At 37.4% G+C, this 26,427-nt stretch overlaps 2 protein-coding genes across 4 annotated transcripts in view; one reads left to right on the top strand and one right to left on the bottom strand.

Annotated features, from left to right (window-relative positions):
• The window catches only part of LOC115213497 (RING finger protein 121), a 42,749-nt gene extending 35,991 nt beyond the window's left edge, over positions 1-6,758 (bottom strand). The window contains exon 1 of one of the 3 annotated variants that reach the window (XM_029782503.2): positions 6,561-6,758. In XM_029782503.2, the coding sequence (XP_029638363.1) occupies positions 6,561-6,626 (66 nt within the window). In that variant the 5' untranslated portion in view covers positions 6,627-6,758. The remainder of the gene's footprint in view (positions 1-6,560) is intronic. The other 2 variants (XM_036503730.1, XM_036503729.1) reach the window with 2 other exon arrangements.
• A 321-nt stretch (positions 6,759-7,079) lies between these two features.
• The window catches only part of LOC115213438 (pecanex-like protein 4), a 72,221-nt gene continuing 52,873 nt past the window's right edge, over positions 7,080-26,427 (top strand). The window contains exon 1 of the mRNA XM_029782414.2: positions 7,080-7,468. The gene's annotated coding sequence lies outside the window, so the exon portion shown is untranslated. The remainder of the gene's footprint in view (positions 7,469-26,427) is intronic.

Here is a 26,427-nt window from a genome sequence, read left to right as displayed (position 1 = left end):
TTAGTATCATTATCAGCATTATTATAATGAAAGGTGGCAAACTGACAGAATCATTAGTGCATTGGACAAAATGCTAAACAGTTTTTCTTTTGGCTTTTTATATTCTGAATCTAAATCTTGTTGAGGTCAATTTTGTATTTCATTCTTTCAGAATCAATAAAATAAGTATCAATTAAGCACTGGGGTCTATGTAATTTACTAGCCCACTCTCTGCAAATTACAGGCCTTGTGCCTATAGTAAAATAATTATTATTGTAATAATATATTGAAATTTCATAATCTAAGGCCTAAGATACAAATTCTGTTAATTGTATGCTGTCAAGTGGGGATGTATATAAAACTATCAGGAGTATGTATAAAAAGTTGTCAAGTGAAGGAGGATACATAAAGAAAAATCAGCAGGTGTAGGTATATAAAGCGAGTAAATTTGGATAAATAAAAGGTACATAATGATACTTTCCTCAGTGTATAAGGAGATAATTTATTATTGGTTGGCAAACAATTTTTGGGTCACATTTATAAGGAGTGATAGAGAACCTGAATCAGGAAGGTTAATAATTAACCTCAATGAGTAACCAAGGATAAAGCTAATAACAATGATTCCATAGTTTACCTCCAAAACATATTTTATTTAAACTGTTAAATTCTCTGAGACTGAAATAACTGGGTGTTATCAGTGAATTTCAAGTCCAGTTTTAACTCTGGAAAGTTGGTAGTTAAAAAGGAGAGGAGGAAGTTCAGGGGGGAAATAATCAGAGACATATATTCTTGGTGTACTAACTAAATGCTATACAACTATCAAAGCTGGTAAATATTCTTTATAATAATTCTTGTTCTTGCAATATCATGATATAATCTGGTTGTAATTTGTTTTCAAATAACACATACACAAACTCAAAGATTAACTACTGGTTGCAACCTAAACAATAAATGATTGGGTACAGTGTATTCCTATACACTGTACCCAATGGTGTTTTAAAATATAGCGCAATTGAAGGCAGGAGGAGGTATGGATGGATAAAATGGGGTTAGGTGGAATTTCATAGAAGCAAAGACTGTAGTGAAAATAAAGCTTGAAAATTAGTCAGTGCCTTGATTAAGCAAACCTATGATCAAAGGTACTCAAACTATGGCAACTGTCTTTTATACAAATATAGTGCACTCTGGAATACATTATTCAATAAGTAATGTTTGAAGGTGATTTGGTTGCTATTTATAGTAGATTAAAAGACTCCAGAATATAGTGAATGAAACTTGCTAATCTAGTAGGTAGCCTGCTTTTCTTTCTTTTAGTTTGTTATATTGTCCATAATATTTAGTGCAGGCTTCCCAATATGATAGTATTTAGATACAGATCTAGTGACAGTATCTTAGTGGTCAGCATTGAAGCTGCTTAAGTGGTCAATGCTAGTCATTTTCAAGCTCTGAAATGTTATCTCTCAATGTAACATTTGGGTTTTATGGGGTTCAAGCCAATGAGGAAACCTTTACAAGATTGCTCAATCTGCTAGAAATCGTAGCTAAATCTTCATCAAAATAAATCTTACCATTTTAAAAATAAAAGAATACATTGGATAAGATGGTCCCAGATACATTATATCTGAATAAAAGATGTGATGGTCATGGCAGGAACACCCGTCATCATAGTTCTACTAGATCAGGGTTGATTTTACACTAAATCACAACAATGTCAAAATTAATGCTGTTGTTTATTTACTTAATTATTGTCTTTCTATGTGTATAAAGACTCACAGCGTCAGATAACCTATCTCGCTCCAACTTATATTATCAACAGGTGGACATAAACCCAACGTGGCACGCTAATAAATTACTTGACAATGTTACCGCACCATAACTTCTGTTGTTGCTTATCTAAATAACAAGTAGTTTCTGCTTGTGAATTACTTGTGTTCACTTTAATTCTGTCTTGGTTACAGACACAACAGAGGATAGAAAACTATACAAACCACTCAGCTGATTGTCAGGTTCTCTACTCACTCAGCCAAAATGATAATTAATAACAAAATATTTTGGCCAACTTTATAACAAGTTTCTTCAAACACTTGGGATGTTGAAAAACAAAAATCAAATTATAAAAAAGACAAGGGAAGAATACTTATTAAAAATAAGACACAAGAAAACCCTGTAGCCTAACACCTTAGAATATATAAAATATGTTGATTGTTATGCTTTGCAGGTAAATTAACAAAGAATGCAAATATCTGACATTTGATTACAACTGTTATTGTTTAACTCCAGGTTAGTCTCAAATGAACAGACCTAAGGCCAAAAGCATTCCAGCCATGACCATCTTGTCTTTTACTCAAATGCAGTGTCTCTTAGACTACATTATTCACTGTTTCTTTCATTTTTGTAAAACAAAACAGATTTTAAAGGGCATTTGGCTGCAATTTCTGGCAAATCAAGCCATCATGTAGATAATTCCCTCATTGACTTGTTTGATTACAAATTGAAATGATTGTATCACAAATGGTCAGAAATAAAGCTAAATTAAAGGGAAAAATAATGTCAGTCTTTTTTTAAAAATAAATACATAAAATAACCCCACCAAAATAAAACAATGTATTCTTCTGGTTGCAATCAGCTTGAAACATAAAAGTAGATTATGTTGACCTAAATGAATAAAACTGAAGACAAAGTCTGAAAGAAAGGAAAGGATTGGTGATGGACAGAACTGATTTATTTGTAATCAGAATATAATTGAGAGATAGTTAATTAGGTTAGCCATTACTTAGATAATCTTTAACAAACATTGACATTTTTTTTTAATGGAGAATTTTCAAGAAGAAATTTTAACAAGGACAGTGAGACAATATTAAAAAATATTTCAAGACAAACAATATTTCAATGCATGAAGGGCGGTGAGCTGGTAGGATCATTAGCATGCAGGGTGAAAGGCTTAGTGGTATTTCGTCTGCCATTACGTTCTGAGTTCAAATTCTGCTGAGGTCAACTTTGCCTTTCATCCTTTCGGGGCCAATAAATTAAGTACCAGTTGTGTACTGGAGTCGATCTAATCAACTGCACGCCCCTCCCCCAAAATTTTGGGCCTTGTGCCTAGAGTAGAAAAGAATATTTAAATACATGTGTTGTGTGTGTGTATGTAAGTTTATATATATATATATCATCATCATCATCGTTTAGCGTCCGTTTTCCATGCTAGCATATATATATATGAGTGTGTGTGTGTATACAGGGTATGGAATAAACTGTCATCTAAATTACGCAAAAATGAAATAACATGACATCATCATTTTACAGATATGTTTACCAAAATTACATAAAATATCTTGAATACTAACTGTAAATCTATTCAATAGATTCGCCATTCACTTCAAAACGTACTTCTAACAACTTCGGAATCTCCTGCAATATATCATCATCATCGTTTAGCGTCCGTTTTCCATGCTAGCATATATATATATGAGTGTGTGTGTGTATACAGGGTATGGTGAATAAACTGTCATCTAAATTACGCAAAAATGAAAATAACAGTGACATCTCATTTTAACAGATATGTTTACCAAAATTACATAAAAATATCTTGAAATACTAAACTGTAAATCTATTCAATAGATTCGCCATTCACTTCAACCGTAGCTTCTAAACAACTTCGGAATCTCCTGCAATTCTTCTGGACAGTCTCCTTGTCTAAGCTGGTAAATGCTGTCATAAGCCTTATCTTCAGTTCATCTTTGGTGTTACAAGGAGCTTTGTTGGTCTCTCTCTCAACTGTACCCCACACATAATAATCAAGGAGGTTGCAGTCTGGGGAGTTAGGTAGCCAGATGTTAGGGATGATGTGGTCGCAGAAATTGTCTGACAGCCATGACTGGGTTCTCCTGCTTGTGTGGTATGGTGCAGAGTCCTGTTGCCAGACATAGGTTGTTCCAGCAACCAGCCTCTTGACCCTGGGCAGTACTACCTTCTCCAGGCACTTGATGTAGGCCACCATGTTGAGTCAGAGGCTGTGTGGGAAGATAAATGTAGGCATAATGTCACCATCACTAGTGATCACTCCAAACACCATGATGTTGACTGGATATTTGATTCTTATCACTCTGGATACACGTTTTGGGGACACAGCAAGCCAACGGTTGTTCTGTGTGTTCCCATCTGTTCATATTGGAGCTTCTAGCTTGAATGCCAAGAAGTACAGTATGTCATTTCCAAATTTCTGGCAGAGTGAATTGCATCATGATGCTGTTGTTCTCACAGACAGTACCCTACTACGCTGTGTAGTTGACAAAATTACAAACAAACAATGCACATGCGTGAAATTAAAAATATAAAATGGCAACAATTTACCCATCACACCCTGTATATGTGTGTATATATCTGATGGATTCTCCCATTGTTTCAATGTGTCCAGTGTCCATTGTGATCAACTCATTGAATTACCACAAGAAGTGGGTTAGGGTTCCAGGACTGGAATATTGATACATCCTAGCTTAATGTGACAAAGCTGAACTTTTCAATTACAGTTAGTCTATCTAGCAGGCTTCTCAGTTTCTTTCTACCTAAATTCACTAACAAGATTTTGGTTGACCCAAGGTGCTAATTCAACATGCCATGCATTAGGATCAAACCCAGGACCTCGTGGTTGCAAAGTGAACATCTTAACTCAACCAAGCCTGTATTTAATGTGTGTGTGAGAGAGATAGAGAGAGAGAACAAATAAAAGGTGAGTGAGTTTTATCTATATATGTTTGTAAAAAAAGATAATGGAGTATTGCTCTTGCTTCTCTGCATGTACAAACACTCTTCGCTTTATCACAAAAAGGGCCACCTTTGGCTCACCAACGACCTCCAATCTCTAGCCCCCAAAACTATTATATAGGTCCCTGTTTTTCAGTTCTGAACAGTCCTGTAACAAACTTCACCCAGGCCCACCTGACGTACATGTCTCTCATCATCGCCAAAAATCAGTCTACCACTCCCTCTCATCAGGCACCACACTGTCACACTTCTCAATCCTTCCTCTTGACAAAAGTACTTTTTAAGAGGAGGGTCTGTGGTAGGATTCTGGGTTTTACACAACTGTAGCTATTAGACCTAGAGAGGAATGTTCTATTTAAGATTTCAAACATACTGTTCTTGTTTTAAAAAAGGGAAATTTTAAAAGAAAACAAGATCTTATTGTTAACTTTTGCACAAGTATTGTCAGCGAATTAGTCACAGATCAGCACTGATACAGCAGACCTCTGATCAAACCATTCAAAAATTGGACCAAACGATATTTTCCCATCTTTTTTCAAGTCTATCGCATCTAGAACTACATTATCATATTGGTTCTTTCATTTTTTAAAACAGTAGGTCATGGTCAGGTCGAGGGACCACACATAAGTTCCCTTGTCGGGTTGTGTTATTGTAGTATGAAAGTCTCGACCACGGTCGAACAATGATGATGATGATTGTAGTAGTTTAGCCACAGGTCAACTTTGACCAGGTCTGTCTTCGTAGGCTCGTGTTTAATACAAAACAAAACAAATAGTGAAAGCTGATCAACTTTCAAAACTGTCAAACAGGATTGTCGACTTTCAGTTTAATAGGCAGTTTATAAACCAGGTAAGCCGAAAGTACTTGCGTCAAAGATTGACACTCTCCTGAAATATTTTACATCTAGGAAGTGTCCACCTATCCTATTTAGAACCCTTTCACTGCCTACATTTTCAAATTCATAGATAAATGTATGAAAAATCACAACTCATACCCACTTGCTTCTCCATAAAAAGGTTCTACGCTTACGTGAGCAAGAATTGAATATTTGCATTCAATAGAACGATGAAGTTACTGTTGAATTCCAGATCAGTCCTGATGAAGCAAACTTATGATCAAAGACCGTGTCCATTTTTTCTCCGGACAGGAACACATTTAGCTGGTACTTTTAGCAAGTCGATTAACCATATAGAGGTTCCCTGTCAACTTCACTGTTACGCCAGAATGGTGAAGTTTGTGCAGACGGCAAAGGGTCTTGGTGATTGATGTTCAATGTCCGAGATCAAAGTAACTCAGTCGGAATCAATATTAAGTACCAGTTAGAATACGAGTCGACTCGATTGCTCATACATTATCCTACTACAAAATCGTATTAATTCTCAGGCAAGGAAATCGATATTATTTACATAGTCACATGGAGAGTGATTCAGGTTGTCGCCAAGGTTCTAAGTTCAAGTTATACCAGGGTTTCGCGCTACCTCTTTATTCGTCCATGGTTCGATCAAAGGCTCCAGTGTTCCATTCAATAAACTATATCCACAGTTTTTTTTTTAAACAACACAAACTTCTTGTTTACTCAAAGAAAGACTTTTCTTCTAAGGAAATCATTATTTACATATGTAGACGGAAAGAGAAAGAGCCAGGGCAGTGCTACATGGAGAAAGTGAGTGTCGGTAGGAGTAGGGTTAAAAACGACATTAGAGCATAACTGCAAATCTGCAATTCTGACAGAACACAACATATTTGTGGGTTACGAAGGTGTCAGAAATAATCTGCACTAGAATTTGATACGAAAATCGCCAGTATTCATTTTTACTCACGTTATTGCCGGTTATAAATTGGTGAGGGTGGTGATGCCTATGTAAACTGCCAACGTGTTCTACCATTTTGACGCACCGCAGACGACTTGGGAAGGGAGGTAACTCTTTGCAAAGTTGACCGTTCGGGAGGTTTTTAGGTGGTTTTTCTTCTGCTTTTTCCGGTAACACTCGTATACTTTCGTTGAATTCCGGTAACACTCTTTCCGGAATAGGAAATAAACAAATATATGAATGATGGATTAAATAAAATAAATGGCTAATTACGAAAGTATGGCTAAGCTGGTTGAGTGGTGTAAAAGAGAAACAGATATAAATAGAGGGAGTAAGAGAGAGAGATAAACATACACAAAATATAGATGAAAAGACCTCCCCACCTTATCCACTACCAGAATGATTTGAAAATAAAATGTAAAGAGGATATACAAAAAAATTATATTTCTATGAAAAGGAAAATAAAGGAGGTGTATGTGTGAAATATCGCGAAAATGAGCAAAGGGGAGTAGTATGAGTGATAGCCACCGTTACAAAGATTGCTGATGAGTGAGGGGGATTAGATGCGAAAGAAAGATACCAGTGAAAAGAAACATAAACAAATAGAGAGAGAGTAGCATGGTGATACTGACAAAAACAGACGATAGGGAACTTGAGAGAATATGTTTAGGAGATGAGTGAAAGTAAGGAAAATATGTAGAATCTTTTAGAGAGTGAGTGAAGAGAAACGAAATTTACTCATGTATTGAGAGGGTGAGAAAGGAAGTATTAATAGAAAGCGAGAGATGGCCGAGGATTTTAGTAAACATACTTTGTTACCAGGACGTTTAAAGTCGTTGTTCCTAGGACATCTTTGCTCCTTCAGTTTGGAGGATTAAACAAACAACGTAAGAACAGTGAGACGTCGATTGACTAAGGTAAATATTGACAGATTTTTTTCATTCAAATTTATTTTTCCAAAGTCAGAACGAAAAGAAAAAAAAATACAGCATCACAAGAAAGGCGGTTTCAGTTCGTTAAAGTCATAAAAAAAAAAAAGATGAAGGATGGAAGCTAAATAAAAGAGCTTCTCCCTGGCCTGGAAGAGGTTTGGCAACCTTTCGTTTGTTTATGACTTGCATTTATCTTTCGTTGGGCAAGAAAGAAACTGCTACATATTGTCGAGGCTCATTCATTGAAAAAAAATCTTTCTCTTCATTTTTGCTGTACATGATGGGGGAAATGTTTAGAGTTGTTGAGGGTCTTTCTGCTTCTTTTGTATATGTTGTGAAATCTGTCATGTTGTGTGTGTTGTATTGCATTCTGTTATGTAGCAATGTAATCTATAAGCATTGTGTGGTGTGTTACCTTGTAAGTCTGTAGTGTTAGGTTGTGAAATAGTGATTCTCTTTGGTTGTATTATGGTATAGTGCGTGATGTTGCGAAGTAGTATATCTGTGGTATGTTATGGCGTAGAGTGATGTGAAGAAGTGTGTGAGCTATTGTATATTGTGTTATGAAATGGTGTGTGATCTATTGTGTGTTGTGTTGTGAAGTAGTGTGATTTATTTTGTTAAGTAATGTGTGATCTATTGTGTATAGTTCTCTGAAGAAGTGTGATTTCTGATGGGTTGAGTTTGTACATATGCCAGTTCCTTTGCTGTGTGTTTTGTGTCTGGCAATATTATGGCATATTTTGTTTTGAATGAATTGGATGATTTATTGTGTTCCGTTTTTGTTTTATATAAATTATATATAATATAGAACAATTATATTGTTTTCTATTTTCTATGTGTTAGTGTATATTTTCTGTTGTTGTTTAACTCCAGCTCAGCCTTGATCGAGCAGGCCTATAGTGAAAGATGTTCCAGTTCTGCCCATCTAATCTTTTTGTTTATCCAGAAATCTAGGAATAGATTATCCAACGTGCCCTTCCATTTTAGTTCACTAGCGTGTTAATTAAAGGAGATTTAACAACTATTTCTAGAATTTTTATTTATCGCGCAGAGGATTCTCCATTGGCTCGTGATATATTTTGCAGTGTGGTCTCTGTGGATATGTGGATGTGGTTATTATTGTTTTGTATATAGTGTTTTGGATACGTTGTGTGAAGTGGTATAATGTCTGATGTGCTTCTTTACTTAGCATTTCTGTTATGTATTATATATAAATACATATACGGACTTATACCCATATGTATTTTAGTGACGCTGTGAATTGAAGCCACCAAGCTTTGTTATAATGTAATTATAGCTGTGTATTGTGTGATTCATTGAGTCTATTCTTGTTTCATATATATATATATATATATATAGTGTGTGTGTGGGAAATGTTTTATGCAGCATGGTGTGTTTCTTTCATAATTGTGTTTCGCTCCTTATTGTGCTCTCTCGCTGTCCATTTCTTTGTGTGTGTGTGTGTGTGTGTGTATACACTTATTATTGGCTTCATGCTGTGGTTGAGGTAACCCCGACAATAATAATGATATACCAACTCCATTTAACCAATTTGAGTGTTTGTTTTGTTTTTCGCTTTGTGGATTTTTAGACAATTACACACACACACACACACAGTGTATGTATGCTGGTGTAATACATATTGTGGAATACTCCATTTGATGTCATATGCCATACTGCTCTTTGTTTTCATCCATACCCTTTTCTTCGTTGTATGTTGATATCTTTCGTATTCATTCAACTGGATCTTTCTGAAGACTATATTGGTGCGTGTGTGTACTTAAATATAATATATGCTGCCTATAAAATTGTACTTTCTTTGTAATATGCAATGTATACTAGCAGTTTTTTTTCTCCATCTTTTGTCTGCGTCTTTGGTGTATTTGTGGTTATTTTAATTTCTCAATACATTGAGAATCGGCACCCTTTTCGTTACACATACACACTACTTTATTTATTGGATACTTTTTTCCCTCATTTGTAAACAAATGTTCACCAATGCACACGGATATACATGCCCTCACACTCGTACCTGAATTTAACAGAGTACACCTTAATTCACATTGATTGGAGTACAACTCAAAAAGCAATGAATGCATACTAATACTTCAGAGCTGCGACAAAAGTTTTTATTGAAACAATAACACTAAAAAAATTCTACATACCATTTTAAATAATCACACACACACATATAATAACATAAATATATATATGTCATCATCATCATCATCATCATTTTAACGTCTACTTTCCCGAATGGAGTTGAGGCAGATTTCAACGCCCGGATGCCCTTCCTGTCGCCAACCCTCACTTGTTTAGATGCGTGACAAATATTTCTTCATTGACATGTTTGGGCAGAATATTGGAAAAAAATGACACTGCTTGTATGACAGTGACAAGCATTTTACAACTATCAATGTCAGGACAAGGAGGCGCGCGCACACACATACACACACACACAGCATGCTTCAGTCAGTTTCCATCTACCAAATCCACTCAGAAGACACTTGCTCAAGTGCCATGCTGTGTGACTGAGCCCAGAACCATATGGTTGGAAAGCAAACTTCTCACAGCCATGGTGTGATGATGATGATGAATACATACAAGCATATAGTCTTTAGCAAGACAATAAAGATCCACCTGATTCAAAATGAAAGATATCACGCTAGAAGACACTTGCCTTGAGTAGCATGCAGTGGAACTGAACCCCAAACCACATGGTTGGGAAGCAGACTTCTTCACCACACAGCGATTCCTTTTGTATATTCATGTGTCAGTGTGTACACACATTCAAAAAGCTTGTGCACAAGCACACTCATTTATAAGTGTGTGTATATATGTGTATGTATATAAATGTGTGTGTTTGTATGAGCATGGAAAAGTGGATGTAAAAAGAAATGATGATGATAGTATATATAACGATCTTCTGTACAGTTTTTGTGTGACAAATTTCACTGACAAGGTCTGTCTGAAATCCACCCTTTCCATACGAGGTTTTTCACAACATAGGTAATGTTATATACTCAACACTGGCTAATATTTAACATTGAACCATATCCTAACTCTCACATATAGTAGGTACCAGATGACTTGAGAAAGTTACTATATCCAAGGGAGATTTATCTTTCATCTGTTTTAATCCCATGAAGTTAGAACCAACTCTCTGGAGTTAGTTACTGCCAAAAGTGTATGTCTGTGCAAGTGTGTGTGTGTATATATATATATATATATATATATATATAGAGAGAGAGAGAGAGAGAGAGATACGCACACACACACACACACACATATGTATATTTAAAACAAGAAGGGATTAGATAATCCAAGCATTCACACGAACTGCACTCACAAGAAGCACTCACACGAACTGCAGCTATCTGAAATTATCTGAAGGAAAATGTCTCCCATGGAAACTTTAAGTGTCAAACAAACAGAAAATTCCATATGGCTTACTCCTCTCTCAGAGTCTAAATATACTCCACTATTCACTCATGTGTTATTATTATGGTGGCGAGCTGGCAGAATCATTAGCACTCTGGGCAAAAATGCTTAGAGGCATTTCACCTATCTTTATGTTCTGAGTTCAGATTCCACTGAGATCAACTTTGCATTTCATCCCTTTCAGGATTGATAAAATAAGTACCAGTAAAGCACTGGGGGGATGATGCAATCAACTTACTCCACTCCTCCAAAATTCCTGGCCTTGTAGCAAAATTTGAAATCATTTTATATATATATGTATATATATATTATCATCATTTAACTTTCTTTTTTCTATACTAGTATGGGTTGGATGGTTCTACATGAACTGATGAACCAGAGGGCTGTGCCAAGCTCTGATGTCTGCTCTGGCATGGTTTCTATAGCTGGATGCCCCTCCTTACACCAGAGTGTACTGGGTGCTTTTACCCTGACACTATCACTGGTGAGGTCACCCACCATGTACTCATAGTTAAATAAAGTCATATTACACCAACTCATCTGGTCATGAGTTTACATTTACTGCAGGTATTTTGTTGTTGTTGGGGCAAATGCTTATAGCTGCAGTTCGTCTAGCTGTCAGAAGTATCACATCATCTGAGAATGTTCCCTACCATTGGCTAGTGACTTGTCCTTTGGAGGAATACAACTCTCACTTTTCTTAATGCTATAGAGCCTGATGAAAGATACAAGTGATTCTTTCCTACATTTACCATGCCATCTCATTCATTTATGAAGACTATAACTTCTATGAGTAAACTTGGTAGATGGAAACTAAAAGAAGCTTATTATAGCATCATCATCATTGTTTTAATGTCCACATTTCCATACCTGCATGGATCAGGAGTTTACTGAAGCAAATTTTCTGTGCCCTGGTGTCTTTCCTGTCATCAACTGTCACCTGTTCTCAAGTAAGGTAATATTTTCCTGTGACCAGATATGTTCTTACAGGATATTGGAAATTATTGATGCTGCTTGTATGATAGTGACAATTGCTTTACAACTGTCATGACAAGGGAGACATACACTCACACACACAGACATACATATAAACAACAGGTTTTTTCAATTTCTGTCTACCAGATCCACTCACTAGGCTTTTGTCAGCCCAAGGCTGTAGTAGAAGACATTAGCCCAGAGTGTTTGGGAGGCAAATTTCTTATCACACAGTCATGCCTCTGTGTGTGTGTGTGTGTGTGTGCATGCATGCATGTGTGTGTATGTGCACACATGTATGTTCCTTGTCTTAACATAAAGCAATTGTTTTAAATGAACGTCACTATCTTATAAGTAGTGCCATTCATTTCCAGTCTTCTATGAAAACATGTTCAGCCTTGGGGAAATATTTATTACTTTACTTTGAAACTGGTAGATTGGCAATAGGAAGGAAAGTCACCTGGCCATAGAATATCTGCCTCAAGAAATTCTGTCCTATCCATGCAAGCGTGGAAAACTGGACATTAAAACAATAATAAGCATTACCTCTTCTCTCTTGACTCATTTCTAAAATTAAACAAAACAAAGAATGATTTGCATTACACCCTTCACAACAACCCAGTGTGTAACTCCATGTACCCATACATTTATACTCCACCACTACAAATAGAGCAGAAGCTTTTATGTAGTGATTCAACTGGCTAGAAATAGCTGTCAAATATCCTTTAATTTATCATCATCATCGTTTAATGTCCGTTTTCCGCGCTAGCACGGGTTGGACGGTTCGACCGGGTCTGGGAAGCCAGGGGCTGCTCCAGTCTGATCTGGCAGAGTTTCTACAGCTGGATGCCCTAACCACTCCGCGAGTGTAGTGGGTGCTTTTTATGTGCCACCTGCACAGGTGCCAGGGGGTCCGGCATCGGACACGATCGATTGGTGTTTTTAATGTGCCACCGGCACGGAAGCCAACCAAGGCAGCGCTGGCATCGGCCACGTTCGGATGGTACTTTTTATGTGCCACCGGCACAGAAGCCAGTCAAAGCGGCGCTGGCAACGGCCACATTCAGATGGTGCTTTTTATGTGCCACCGGCACGGATGTTATCAAATTTAAAAAAAAACACACAAAAAGGACACAATGAACAATTGTACTCCTAGATATACTACATCAGAATATGAATGGAAAGATAACTGCAGCAATACCTCCAATAATAAGTTTTCTCCATAAGGGCTGACCTGGAGTTAAACAACATGATTGCTTGTCCTCAAGGATTAGATACAAGAGTATGGGTGTGAAGTGTTTATTTTCCCACACCTATATACATTGTCAGGTGGCATTTTTTTAATTCGTCTTATCTTTGTTTTAAGCATCTGTGATTACCAGTAGTGACAACAACTTTGATGATGATGATTACAATAAATAAACCATGTTGTTAGTTACTTTAGAATTAGGCGTAAAGCCAGCTTTGATGGTGTCCAGGCAATAATAGTGCTTCTAGTCATTGAGCTATGTGCTTCACTACACACAAAACAAACACACACACAACATAACCCTGAAGGGAAGAAAGGTGAAGTTCACCATGGCAGTATTTGAACTCACTGACATGAGACATCAAAGTGATTAGGTTTGATATGGAATACAGTCTACTTACTGCAGTAGTAGTTGTGATGGTGGTAGCGGTATTGGTAGTGGTGATGATTATGAAAATGGTATTGATGATGTTAGTGGTTGTAGTAGTATTAGGTGTTGGTGGTAATAGTATAAGTTATGGTGGTGTTGTAAGGAATGGTGTTAATACATGTTTTTGTTTTTAATAAGATATGGAAAAGAATCTGAATACTGTAAGGCATTTAGTCTGGTGCTGTACCATTTCTGCCACTAGTTAGAGGAATTTATTGGAATAAGAAGATGAAGAAAAAGAAGAAGAATCACAAATTTTGGCAAAAGGCCACAATTTTTTTAGGGGAAGGTGATGATGTTAATAATGATGATGAAGTACCAGGCAGTGGTTCTTCTAATCTTAACTGATTGGAAGCATTAACATGTACATGTTTTGCCTTAGTGAAAAAATGGGCTACAGTAAATATTTTGCTCAGTACCACAGATTTGCTTGTCAGTTGCTTGACCATAACCAGTTGGGCATGTCCCTTAGTGGTTGATAATATGTGCATTTCTGATCACAAGCAGAGGTAGTGGGGGAGCATCATAGCCATGTGTTGAGAAGAATTCTTTGGGGTTTGGATAATTCACCTTTGGAAACATGGATGTTTCCTTCATCATCCTTAAACCACCCTTATCCAGGGACCTTTTGAGTGGGATGGGCTACTCAACCTAAAGAAAATTCTGACTGGGCCCTGCCTGCAAGGTCATGCACTGTTTATCTTGATATGAGGTCATCATGTCATGCACATGTGGTTGTGATGCATATGCCTGATGTACCCTTATAAGGTAGGTAGTCATGATAGGCAAATTGGACATATTGTCACTTTGATGGCATGCACTGCTTTCTCACTTATTAATAATAATAATAATAATAATAATAATAAATAATGGTTCCAAATTTTTCCAAATGGGTAGCCATTTTGTGGGAGGGGACGTGTCAATTACATCGACCCTAGTGTTCAACCTGGTACATCGATCCCGAAAGGATGAAAGGCAAAATCGACCTCAGTGGAATTTGAACTCAGTATGTAGTGGTAGACAAAATATTGCTAAGCATTTCGCCTGGCATGCTAACAATTCTGCCAGCGTACTGCCTTAATAATAATAATCCTTAGGAATTTGAACTCAGTATGTAGTAGTGGTAGACAAAATATTGCTAAGCATTTCGCCTGGCATGCTAACAATTCTGCCAGCTTGCTGCCTTAATAATAATAATCCTTTCTACTATAGGCACAAGGCATGAAATTTTGTGGGAGGGTGGTAGTTCATTACATTGACCCCAGTACTCAACTGGTACTTATTTTATAGACCCCAAAAGAATGAAAGGTAAAGTTAACCTTGGTAGCATTTGAACTCAAAACGTAAGACAGACAAAATGCTTAGCAGCATTTTGTCCAACATGCTAATGATTCTGCTGGCTGCCAGCTTAATAATAATAGTAATAATAATAATAATAATAATAATAATAATGGTTTCAAATTTTGGCACACGGTCAGCACTTTTGGCAGAGTGGGTAAGTTGATTATATTGATCCCAGTGCTCAACTGGTACTTATTTTATCAACCCGGAGAAGATGAAAGGCAACATTTGAACTTAAAATGTGAAGTCAGAAGAAATGCTGCTAAGCATTTTGTCCAGTGCAGTAACAATTCTGCCAGCTCCACCACTTGTCACAAAGCCTGCAATTTTGGGGGTGGGATTAAGTTGATTACATCGGTCTGAGTCCTCAACTGGTACTTATTTCATTGACCCCAAAAGGATGAAATGCAAAGTCAAGATAGGAAGAAATTGAGCTCAGAATGTTATAACAGATGAAATGTCACTCAGCATTTTGTACGACGTGCTAATGATTCTACCAGCTCACCACTTTCATTATCATCATCACCATTATTTAATGTCCACCTTCCATGCTAGAATGAGTTGGATGGTTTGACTGAGGACAGGCAAGCCAGGCTCCAATCTGATCTGGCAAGGTTCCTACAGCTTGATGCCCTTCCTAATGCCAGCCACTCCAAGAGTGTAGTGGGTGCTTTTAACGTGCCACAGATGGGAGCTGGTCAGGAGGCACTGGCATCAACCATGTTCGGATGGTGCTTTTTACATGCCACTGGCATGGGAGCCAGTCAGGGGGCAATTGTTTCAAATTTAGGCACTAGACCAGTAGTTTTGAGTGTTGAGACAGATCAGTTTCATCAATCCCAGTACTTTACTGAGCACTTTATCTTATTGCCCTTGAAGCAATGAATGGCAAAGTTAACTTCAGCAGGGTTTGAACTTAAAACTTAAAGAGCTGAGAGAAATACTTTAAAGCATATTTCCAGTGCTCCAACAGTTCTGTCAATTTACTGCTCTCAAAAAAGTGATGATATTTGATTTCTTGATTTTTTTTTTTGACACAAGGCCAGCAGTTTTGAGGAGCAGTGTTGGTGTTGGGTATGCCTCAGTGTTCAAAATTTATCTGCAATAAATTGGTTATAATTATTTTTATACAATTCCTAATATTATAAAAATATAACAGGATTTTTTTAACATCCAGTGGCTAGGAGGGTACATCCAAATAAAATAGTAATCAAAGGATTCCAAAGGTAAAAAATGATTGAGAAACACTGGTTTAGCCTTTTACTGATTTTGGCCTCCTAGTTATAAAGGTCTTTCTTATAAAGAATTTTGATGACCTTTTTTTTTTTGTACTTCTGATGATGACAATATAGTCTTAGAGAGCTCTAGCTATGAATTAAAGCACCAGTAACAATGGCAACATGAACTGTAGTATCAGCAACAATAACATCAATAAAAGCATCATTTAACATTATCAGCATTCTAGCCAGCTCTATCATAATACTAAGTTGAGATAGTGTTGACTACAGCAGTTATTTTTATTGAGGCCTTTATTGTCTCTTTCTTTCTGCCTCTGTCTGACTGACTCTCTCTCTCTCTCTCTCTCTATCTCTCTATCTATCTATCTATCATCTATCTATCTATCTATCTATCTATCTATCTATCTATCTATCTCTCTATGTCTTTCTCTTTCTGACTGTCTGTCTTCATAACAAGCTATAATCTCTCTCTCTCTCTCTCTCTCTTTCTCTCTCTCTTTTTCACAAATGGCTAAACTGTCTTATATATCTGCTGGCGATATTCTCTCTCTGACACACACACATACATGCACACAATCACATATGCCTGAATGTTCAATATGTATCTATCAAAGTAATAATTATCTCACTACACTGGTGAGAATGATATAAATGGAATCAAGGTGAAGAGCTGCAACATTTGTCACCAGGGTATCCATCATCTGAGTAATGAAACCCTTATTGATTTTGGTGGTGTGGGGGAAACAGTTGTGATGTTTATGACATTTCCAAAACCATTTGTAAAATAAGGTAAGGAACTGTAATGGAAATTGAACCGGGATATTCTTGATAGCCAAGTGAACTGAGGTAATGTAGAACTAAGAGTCCTATTCCAAATACAGGTAGAAATAATACCTGCATGGGTTTTGAACCAACTGAAGACCATCTATCTTTTATCATTTTACTTGTTTCAGTCATTAGACTACAGCCATGCTTCAAGAATTTTTAGTCAAATGAATTGACCCTAGTACTATTTTTAAGCCTGGTACTTATTCTATTGATCACTTCTGCTGAACCACTAAGTTACAGGGATGTAAACGCACAACATGGGTTGTCAAGCAGTGATGGGAGACAAGCACACACACACTTATATATAACGAACCTCCACCAACTATTCTGCCTTTATAATTGTGCACACCTTTCAATGCCATAAAGTCTGCAAATCTAATGGAGGCCTCAAAAGACATTTTAAGATCCACAAAGATCAGAACTTAACTGCAGCTCTTGGTGGTCCAAATTGGATGTGCAAACTATGTAGGTGTCTTTTCAATACATTGTCTGGTTTTAAAAAGCCACATCAGATGCCATGATGGATCTAAAGTGTAGGTAGGTACAAGAGGTGGTCAGACTCTGCATAAGGAGTAGACAGCCACCATATATACACATCCACGTACTGGGTTTCTTTGAGTTTCTGTCTATCAGATCCACTCACAAGGCTCTAGTCAACCAAAAGCTATATAATGAAAGACACTTGCCTAAGCTGTCATGCAGTGGAACTGAACCCAGAACCATGTATTTCGAAGCAAGCTTCTTACCACACAGTCACACCACTTTTCTATCTCATTCTTTTCGAAAATGAATTCCACATCAATATATTTTATTACTGTATTCATTGGATGGCATTAACTAAGCACTCAGCAAATATAGTTGAAATACTATAGTGAATGGGTACTCAACTACCTGACCTTAGGCTGTGAGTTCAAATCAGCTACAGGTATTTTGTTAGGCTTCTGGGCAAAATACTTTGGCCCACATCACCTCCCCACTTATCAGCTGGAAGAATATGCAGTGAATAATCTGGAAACATCAATTGAGTTAGACCTTAATCCCATGAAGTCTTAAAAAGCTCTTTGGGAATTAGCTGGTATTTACAAATTTGCTCTTTCTGTTCACTGAATAAATACTGAAGGAAATGTTCTAAATTCTCTGCCTTGTATGTAGGGATGTAAAAAATAAAGTAACTGAAAAGATGAATGGAAACAGCCTTAAGTCTCTAAATTTGAAAGATATACAGAAAAAAAAATATCTGTGAATAACTATTGACATCTTGTTTATTGAATCACAAGGGGTTTAAACAGATATTTAAAATATATAGGAAAACATATTTCACTTTCTTGTGGAATGGTAATAATATCAACTGTTTCTAACATAAGCTCGAGGTCAGAAATTTGTGGAGAGGGATTAGTCAATTACATTGACCCCAGCACTTGATCAGTACTTTATCTCATTGATATTGAAGGGTTGAAAGGCAAAGTCTATCTCAGCAATTTGAACTGTAAACATAAATTGACAGAAGAAATGCAGCATGATATTTTATTTAATATTCTAATAGTTCTATCCATAGCTCTTTTACTACTGCTACTGCTACTGCCACCACCACCACTACTGCTACTGCTGCTACAAATAATGTAATAATAATAATGACCCTTTCTCCTATGGGCACAGTTCCTGAAATTTGAGGGAGGGGCTAGTTGATTACATCGACCCCCAATGCACAACTGGTACTTATTGATCCTGAAAGAATAAAAGGTAGATGACCTCAGCAGAGTTTGAAGTCAGACAGATGAAATGCCACCAAGCATTTTGTCTCAGTAAAAGATGGGATGGAACACGTTTACTTGTAGGTCTACTTAACTAATACTTATCTAGTATTAACAAACTGTACAATTACTGGTGAGAGAGTCTCTACATGGTTGCTTGACTTGGTAGAAATAAAAGCCACATCATATACTTTTATCTTAAATTTACCTACATTAGATAATGTAGTCCAACATACTCATTAAAAGGTAGGCTGGTCACAGCTGGAATGCTTTTGATCACAGGTCTGATGAATATCAGGGTTGACCTGGGGTAAAACAACAATGACACTACCAGCATCTACCTGACTGCTTCACCTTCTAGAAATAACAGCCTAATTGTTTTTTAAATTACACTCTAATGCTTAAAAGAAAGAAGAAACACATTAGATGATGTATTCCTAGATATATTGTATAAGACAAGTTGATCGTGGCTGGGTTAAGGCTTATGTTGGACTACACAACACAACAACAACCTGAAGTAAATATGTTTTGATACATCAAACATGTTTACACATGCTACACTGTTTGGTTACTATGCAGTATAGCATTCCAGATATAATATTTATCTAGAGCACCATACTAAAGAGAAGACTGTCAGAAGTAATGTGACCAAGATTCTCTTCATCCTTGGATCGTTTAACAAACTCATTCAATAAGAAATTTGACCTTAGGAACAACTTGATGTAAATGAGTGAGTATTTATACAAGAATTTTAATTTATTTTTTGTTCAGTGAAATACAGTTTATTATCAATTCATTTCTTTATTGTTGTAGTGCATCTGAGCACTATATACAATTATTTCATTATATTATATGAGGAAGGAAGGGCATTGGGCCTTAAAACACTGCTTCAGAGAAACTATCTAATTTGCACATGATAATGATATCATTAATTTCTGTTCATCATCATCATTGTCACCACCATCATTATCATTTTATGTCTGCTTTCTGTACTGGTATGAGTTGGATGGTTCAAAATGATCCAACAAATTGCAAGACTGCATCATGCTCCAGTTTTTTTAGTTTTGGGATAGTTTCTACAGCTGAATGCCTTTCCTAATGCTAACCACTTTATGGAGTGTATTGGGTGCTGCTTTTTCCATGCCATTAATACTAGCAAGGTCATCGTGTAACTCAGAAGACCGTGCCCCCCCAACTCAAAGGAGAATGGGAGAGACAGAGAGTGATGACAAAGGGCAAAGTATGATGAGAGAAACAGATTTATGGACAAGAGAATTTGAAATTCATTTTATTGTTTTCTTTTTTTGTTTTCTTTTTTTATTTTACAAATACACTAAATTCTTTGTCATCCCCAGTTTCAATAACAATTGTTATATTTCAAAACAAGACTGGTCTGGTGCTAAATAACAATGCATAACATATAAGGTAAAGAGACAATAACCTCAATTAAAGTACTGGAATACTGGCCATATATAGTTATAATTTCAAATTTTTTTACTGTGTTGTGTTTCTGAATAAAGTTTCTAATTCTGTTTGCTCCAGTTTGTACTACCGAACCAATGTAAGTGCCACTCCTGTTTCACATTTGAAGTGGGCTAGTTCTAGGAAGATCCATACTGCTGCAAAAACAATTGCTCTAACAAATAATCCCACTTATGTAAGCTAGGAAAAATTGTATCTTGTTGTTGATTAAGCAAACCTATGATGAGAGACATTCCAACCATGGTAATCCTGTCTTTTTAAAAGTTTCTAGAACTAAATCATCTAGTGTACACTACTGGATGCTACTTCTAGCAGTTTGAGCAACTATGCAGAGGCTCCCTTGGGAAAATGCAAAACTATTAATAATAATAATAATAATAATAATAATAATCCTTTCTACTATAGGCACAAGGCATGAAATTTTGGGGGAGGGGGATAGTCAATTACATCGACCCCCCCCCTCCGTACATAACTGGTACTTATTTAAACGAACCCAAAAGGATGAAAGACAAAATCAACCTCAGTAGAATTTGAACTCAGAACATAATGATTCTGCCTGCTCTTCACCACAACGGCAGCAGTAGTAGTAGTAGTAGTAGTAGTAGTAGTAGTAGTAGTAGTAGTAGGGATTTGTCCTATTGGCAAGGGTCATAGATTGCTAGAAGCAGACATAGTTTACTGAACTAAACTTAGGACCTGTCTATGTGATCACTCAGCCTGCTAGAAATAGCAGTCAGGTCTTTCTTAAATCATACTCCAAAATCTTAAATACAAGAAGGTACATTAGAAAATGTCATGCTAAATATCCCTAAAAAAAAACAGGATCATCCAGTCAAAATGCCATATTTCTATCTTTTAGTCAGGAGGGGAGGTAGTGCCCATGACCCTTTACAGAGCATCTGAGATTAGCAGGTGGAAGAGGAGAAAGTATCCTTAAACCAAAGCCCTGACCTAAATGCATGCAATATAGTGGACTAAGGGCACCCAGTATACAAGGTGATGGTTTTAAACCAGGTGACAGATTAACTCTTCCACCCAAGTGGCCATTGCAGGATTTGAATTCAGAATACAAAGAGCCAGAACAAATATTACAAGGCATCTAATCCAATTATCTTATACTTCTGTTAACCCACTGCCATGGATTGGTAATTTTTTTTATCCCCCACCCTTCAAGAATAAATGGCAAAATTGACCTGGGTCCATTTGAAGTTATCCAACATGAACACCAAATATATGAAAGACAAAGTTTGGATTTGAACATGGGGCTCAGTGAGAGGACACTGATTCTGCTAATCCACTGCCCTATTATGATATTAATCTTAACAACTTTTTAATATAAGAACAGTTAATAGAAGTTTTTTTAAGTGTTTTCACATAGTGATCCTGTTAGATTCCCTCTTATAGATAAGAGTGGAACACCATTGTGTTTAGCATTTATACTGTTGTTGCATCATTTATTTATTCCCGTTGAACTTAACAGTGCAAGCCATTGAAACATTCATCTATTATGTAGTGCTCCTGCTACCTACAGCTGTAAACTAACATTTCCTCCCTCTCTCCATATAACTTAAAATTAATAATGAATTAGTGAGTTTTGCCAATGTTTTGCTCTTTGGGCTCAGTAAGGTGAGCCAATGAAACACTCATCAATTATGCAGTGCTCCAGCTACTGACATCCCCCACCATTCACCTTCATTTATAACATCATTTTTTTTGTACCCTACCATAACCCCTTCCACAATTCTACAAAGGAAATGGGATGTTTTGAACTCCTTCCTCTTTGTACTATTCTGGGTAGCACCTGATGGCATAGAACATTGTATGCTGTGTATACAGGTTGAAGGTGGTGGCCAGGTGAAGCCAGTAAAACCTGTAGCAGACACCAAGTTCAATCCTGCAAGTCAGCAGTGTGTATGGAGACAGGATGTGTCTGCTGTTCGTACTTCCTAGCTACTCCCTTTCCCCCACCTCTCCCTCCATCCACTTTTAACACAAACTCCACCACCACCCTCCGGATGTTTGCCCTGTAAGGACACCCAATACTGAAAATATTTACATACACGGTTCCCCCACGTCCACCCCAGCACTTCTTATGATGGAGGTGGAGTGAGTCGGTTCCCTTTCTTCTCTCTTCCTTTTTCTATCTGTCTCTTTCTCTTTGCCGCCCCCAGGATCTCTCTATCTATTGCAGTCACCCTCTTCTCCCTTCTCTCTCTGTCATATGTCTCATTCTGTCCCTCCCGGTCTCTCTCTCTCTCTCTTTGAGTGTGTGTTTGTTATATTTCCGCCTCCCTTTGTTTCCATTTTTCTTTCTCTCTGTCTTTCTCTACCATTCACACTTGGTTTATGTTAGCTTGTGTAAGTATGTATTTGTTCCTAAATGTATTTTATTTCTCCCCCCCCCCACTCTCTGTTAAAACATGCATGTGTATCATGTATGAGTTTTTTTTCTGTATCATCTGTTTTGTCTGTATATCAATGTTTTTTGTGTATTTGTGTGAATTCTACATCTCCTGCATGCTCCCTCTTGCCTCTCCCCCTCGTAACTCTCAATGGCCCTTGGTGGTGCTCACTTATCCACCTCATTTCAACCCCTAGACCTAATCGGCCCTCCTATGCTGTGACAATATTATTTCTAACCAAATGACCAGTCAAGAGAGAGAGAGAGAGAGAGAGAGAGAGAGTGTGTGTGTGTGTGTGTATGTGTGTGTGCAAACAATATGGCTGAGAAAAAAGTACCTCTGGGGAGAATCTGCATGCTAAATAACACATATGGTAGTCTTACATATGTAATATAGTGAGCTGAAGAAGTTGCATTGACATTCATAATTAACATTACTACATTCCATATATATATATATAAAGAGAGAGAGAGAAGTGTCTTATGTGTATTGTTCATTTCTAATTCTTGCTAATGAAATTAGCAAGACTATCGTAAGTTTCTCAACTCAGTACATAACCTATATGAAACCAATATATTTGTATTTAGTACACACGAACACTCCTCTGAAATACTTTCCCCTCAACCATACTGTTGATATTCATAATCCATGTGCTGTATCTACAGGTATCAGTGATAATGACCTCCCCATTCCAAAGTCTAAAGATTCCTGGTTTTTCTTGAGAAAGGTACAGGAATTGTTTATTGTTTTCCTTTGCCTTCTGTTTGCTGACTGTTTACTCCACTAATCTCTTGTTCTCCCTAACTTATCCTTGAGGCACAGGTCCTTAACCCTTAGCAGGAGGACCAGTTCATGTAATATCAGTGCTCCTCTGTATATCACTGGGTCTATGCAACACTTGTCTTGGGGACCAACCTGCCTCTGAAACCTGTATTTGTTATCCACGGGACCATCTTCTGCTATTTGTCTTATTACTAATCTCCTTGATAGAACCCTAGTTATAGGTTAGATAGTCACCCTGGGGAAGAGCAGAACTGGAAATGTAGTGACTAAGGATTAACCCCAGTGCTCCTAATCTGGAGCCACACCATCAAATGCCATTTAATGTCTTTTCCAGGACAATTATATACTGATCACCTCTAGGTTTTGCCAACTAAGTAGAATATGCTATGCTGAGGAGCTATAATAATACTGAAACATGTTTGTTACTTTTATAATTGTGTTTAAAAACAAAAGTGGCTCCCATCTGTATTGTCTTTACTTTCCAAAAATTTCAGTTAGTAGAGCTACCCCATGCACTTGTTTTTATTTATTTATCTAATTATTAAACACCCTACCATTAGGAGTTTTTTTGTTTGTTGATTGTAAGTATAATATCAATTAATCAAAGTTTTCCAACTCACTGTATTACATATATAAGATTCTGCTGCGTGTGTGAGACGGTGATGTGTTTGTATGTTGGAGTGTGTTTGTGGTGTGATACGTGTTTAAGTATGTGTCTGTCTCTGACATATGGTATGTTTTTATGTGTGGAAGTGTTTGTATGTTTGTGTGGCAGTGGTGAAATTTTGTGAACTGTGGGCGTGTGTATGTGTATATGAGGTCTTGTGTGTAGAATGTATGTATTTGTGATGTGATATTTATGTGTCTATCTGGTTCTGATGCATGCTGTGCTTTTGTGTATGGATGTGTTTGTGATATAGCTGTATGACATGTATCTATACATACACACACAGTTATACATATGTTCATACATATTTATCCTAAACACACATCTGTGCATACTGCATTCATACATTCAGATATATACTCTCTCACTCCCTTTCTCTCTCTCTCTCTCTCTCTCTCTCTCACACACACACATTCACACTCACTCACGCATGCATTCACACTTACACATACACACACACACACATGCACACATACACACACAACTAGTGATAGATGACTAAATGTCACAGGAATGTCATTTATAGATGAACACAGACAGATAAACACTTAAGTTGACATCTCCAGCCCACCCCCCTCTCAGTTTACACCTCCATTGTCTCTCTCTTCACAATACCCCTCACCCATCACACACCTGTAAGAATGATTTCAGAACATTAACTCTTTGGCATCATTTCACACTTATCTCACCTACATGGGTGGGTAGAGTAAGTAGTAAGAAAGGAAAGGAGAGGAAGGGGAAGTATGAAAGAGCTGGATAAAAAGAGAGACATGAAAATGAGGAAAGAAAAAGAGAGATTGAGAGAAAATAGAAGAGTCTCAAGATAGTTAGATTGGTAGAGAAACTCGGATGTCTGTATATTGTGTGCACATTATATATATATATATATATATATATATATATATATATAGGTGCAGGCATGTCTGTGGTAAGAAGCTTGCTTCCCAACCACATGGTTCTGGGTTCAGTCCTTGGGCAAGTGTCTTCTGCTATAGCCTTGGTCCACCCAAAGCCTTGTGAGTGGATTTGGTAGATGGAAACTGAAAGAAGTCCATTGTGTGTCTGTGTTTGTCCTCCAACCATCACTTAACAATCAATGTTGGTGTGTTTACATCTCTGTAACTTAGTGGTACGGCAAAAGAGACCAATAGAATAAGTGCTAGGCATGCAAATCGATTTCTTCAACTAAAACCCTTTAAGGCAGTGCTCCAGTAAGGCCGCATTCAAATGACAGAAGCAAGTAAGAGAATATATATATATAATCATCATCATCATTATACTTCCATGTTCTATGCTAGCATGGGTTGAACAGTTTTACAGGATCCAGTGTATCCAAGGACTGCATTGAGCTCTGTTGTCTGCTTTGGCATGGTTTCTGCAGCTGCATGCCCTTCCTAATGCCCATCACTTCACTGACTACTTTCTTCCTGCCATCTACACTATTGCGGTTGCCATGCAGTTCACATGACTACAAACTGTGCGTTGATGGTGGTGGTGGTGGTGGTGATGGGGGTCAGCTTCCTGCTAGGGGATAAGGGGATTACTATGAGAAGGGAAGGGCTAGAGCAGGTTCTTGTAGAGGGATCTGCATGCCTACTCACACCTAGTAGAGGAAGGGGGTGGGGGACAGAAAGAGAAAGTGACTAGTAAGAGCTGCCAGAGATAGATAATGGCAATAAGGTGATCAGGTGGCCCCACAAGACTCAAGCTGAGTAGAAGTGAGGGATCAGTTAGTAAGATTGTATGGAAGGAGAATGTGGGGATAGCAGGCAGATGGCCAAAATGGATAGTGTGGTTGAACAAGAACAATAAACTGGAGAAGATAGGGGATACAGAAGAGAGAGTGGGGGTGAGGCAAGTGGCAAGAGTATTGAGATGATGCAGTTACCAGGGGGAGGACAAGAGGAGATGATATGGTTGGGTTGTCTCTAGAGGTGAAGGGAGAGAGAAGGGGTAAGCATAATACATGAGAGGTGAGCAGAGAGTCACTGTAATGAAACTGGAGAGCACAAAACATAGAACTTCCTGAACTCAGTTTTGTTGAAGACTATGAGTCTTTTCAAGATTGCCAGAGATCCCAGTCTTTAATCATCTCTTTCATCAAGCCCAAGGTCCTAAAGTCAGCCATGTTTTTCTGCATTTCCCTCTTCTGCAAGTTCTAGCCACATTTAGGATCAGCACTTCTTTATACAGCTGTCCTCATCTATATGCATCACATGTCCATACCAGCACAGTCTTCTTTCTCAAACGCAACATCTGCTTCCTCTTGTGCCCAGTTTTTCACTCAGCACCTTTGTACTGATTTTTTCATGCACGCATGCACAAATACATTGCACATCAACTGGAGCATGTTT

This window comes from Octopus sinensis, linkage group LG6 (assembly GCF_006345805.1).
Source record: "Octopus sinensis linkage group LG6, ASM634580v1, whole genome shotgun sequence".
Lineage (NCBI taxonomy): Eukaryota > Metazoa > Mollusca > Cephalopoda > Octopoda > Octopodidae > Octopus > Octopus sinensis.
Note: the sequence above shows the minus strand (reverse complement) of the source record. Positions and strands in the feature narration are given on the sequence as shown.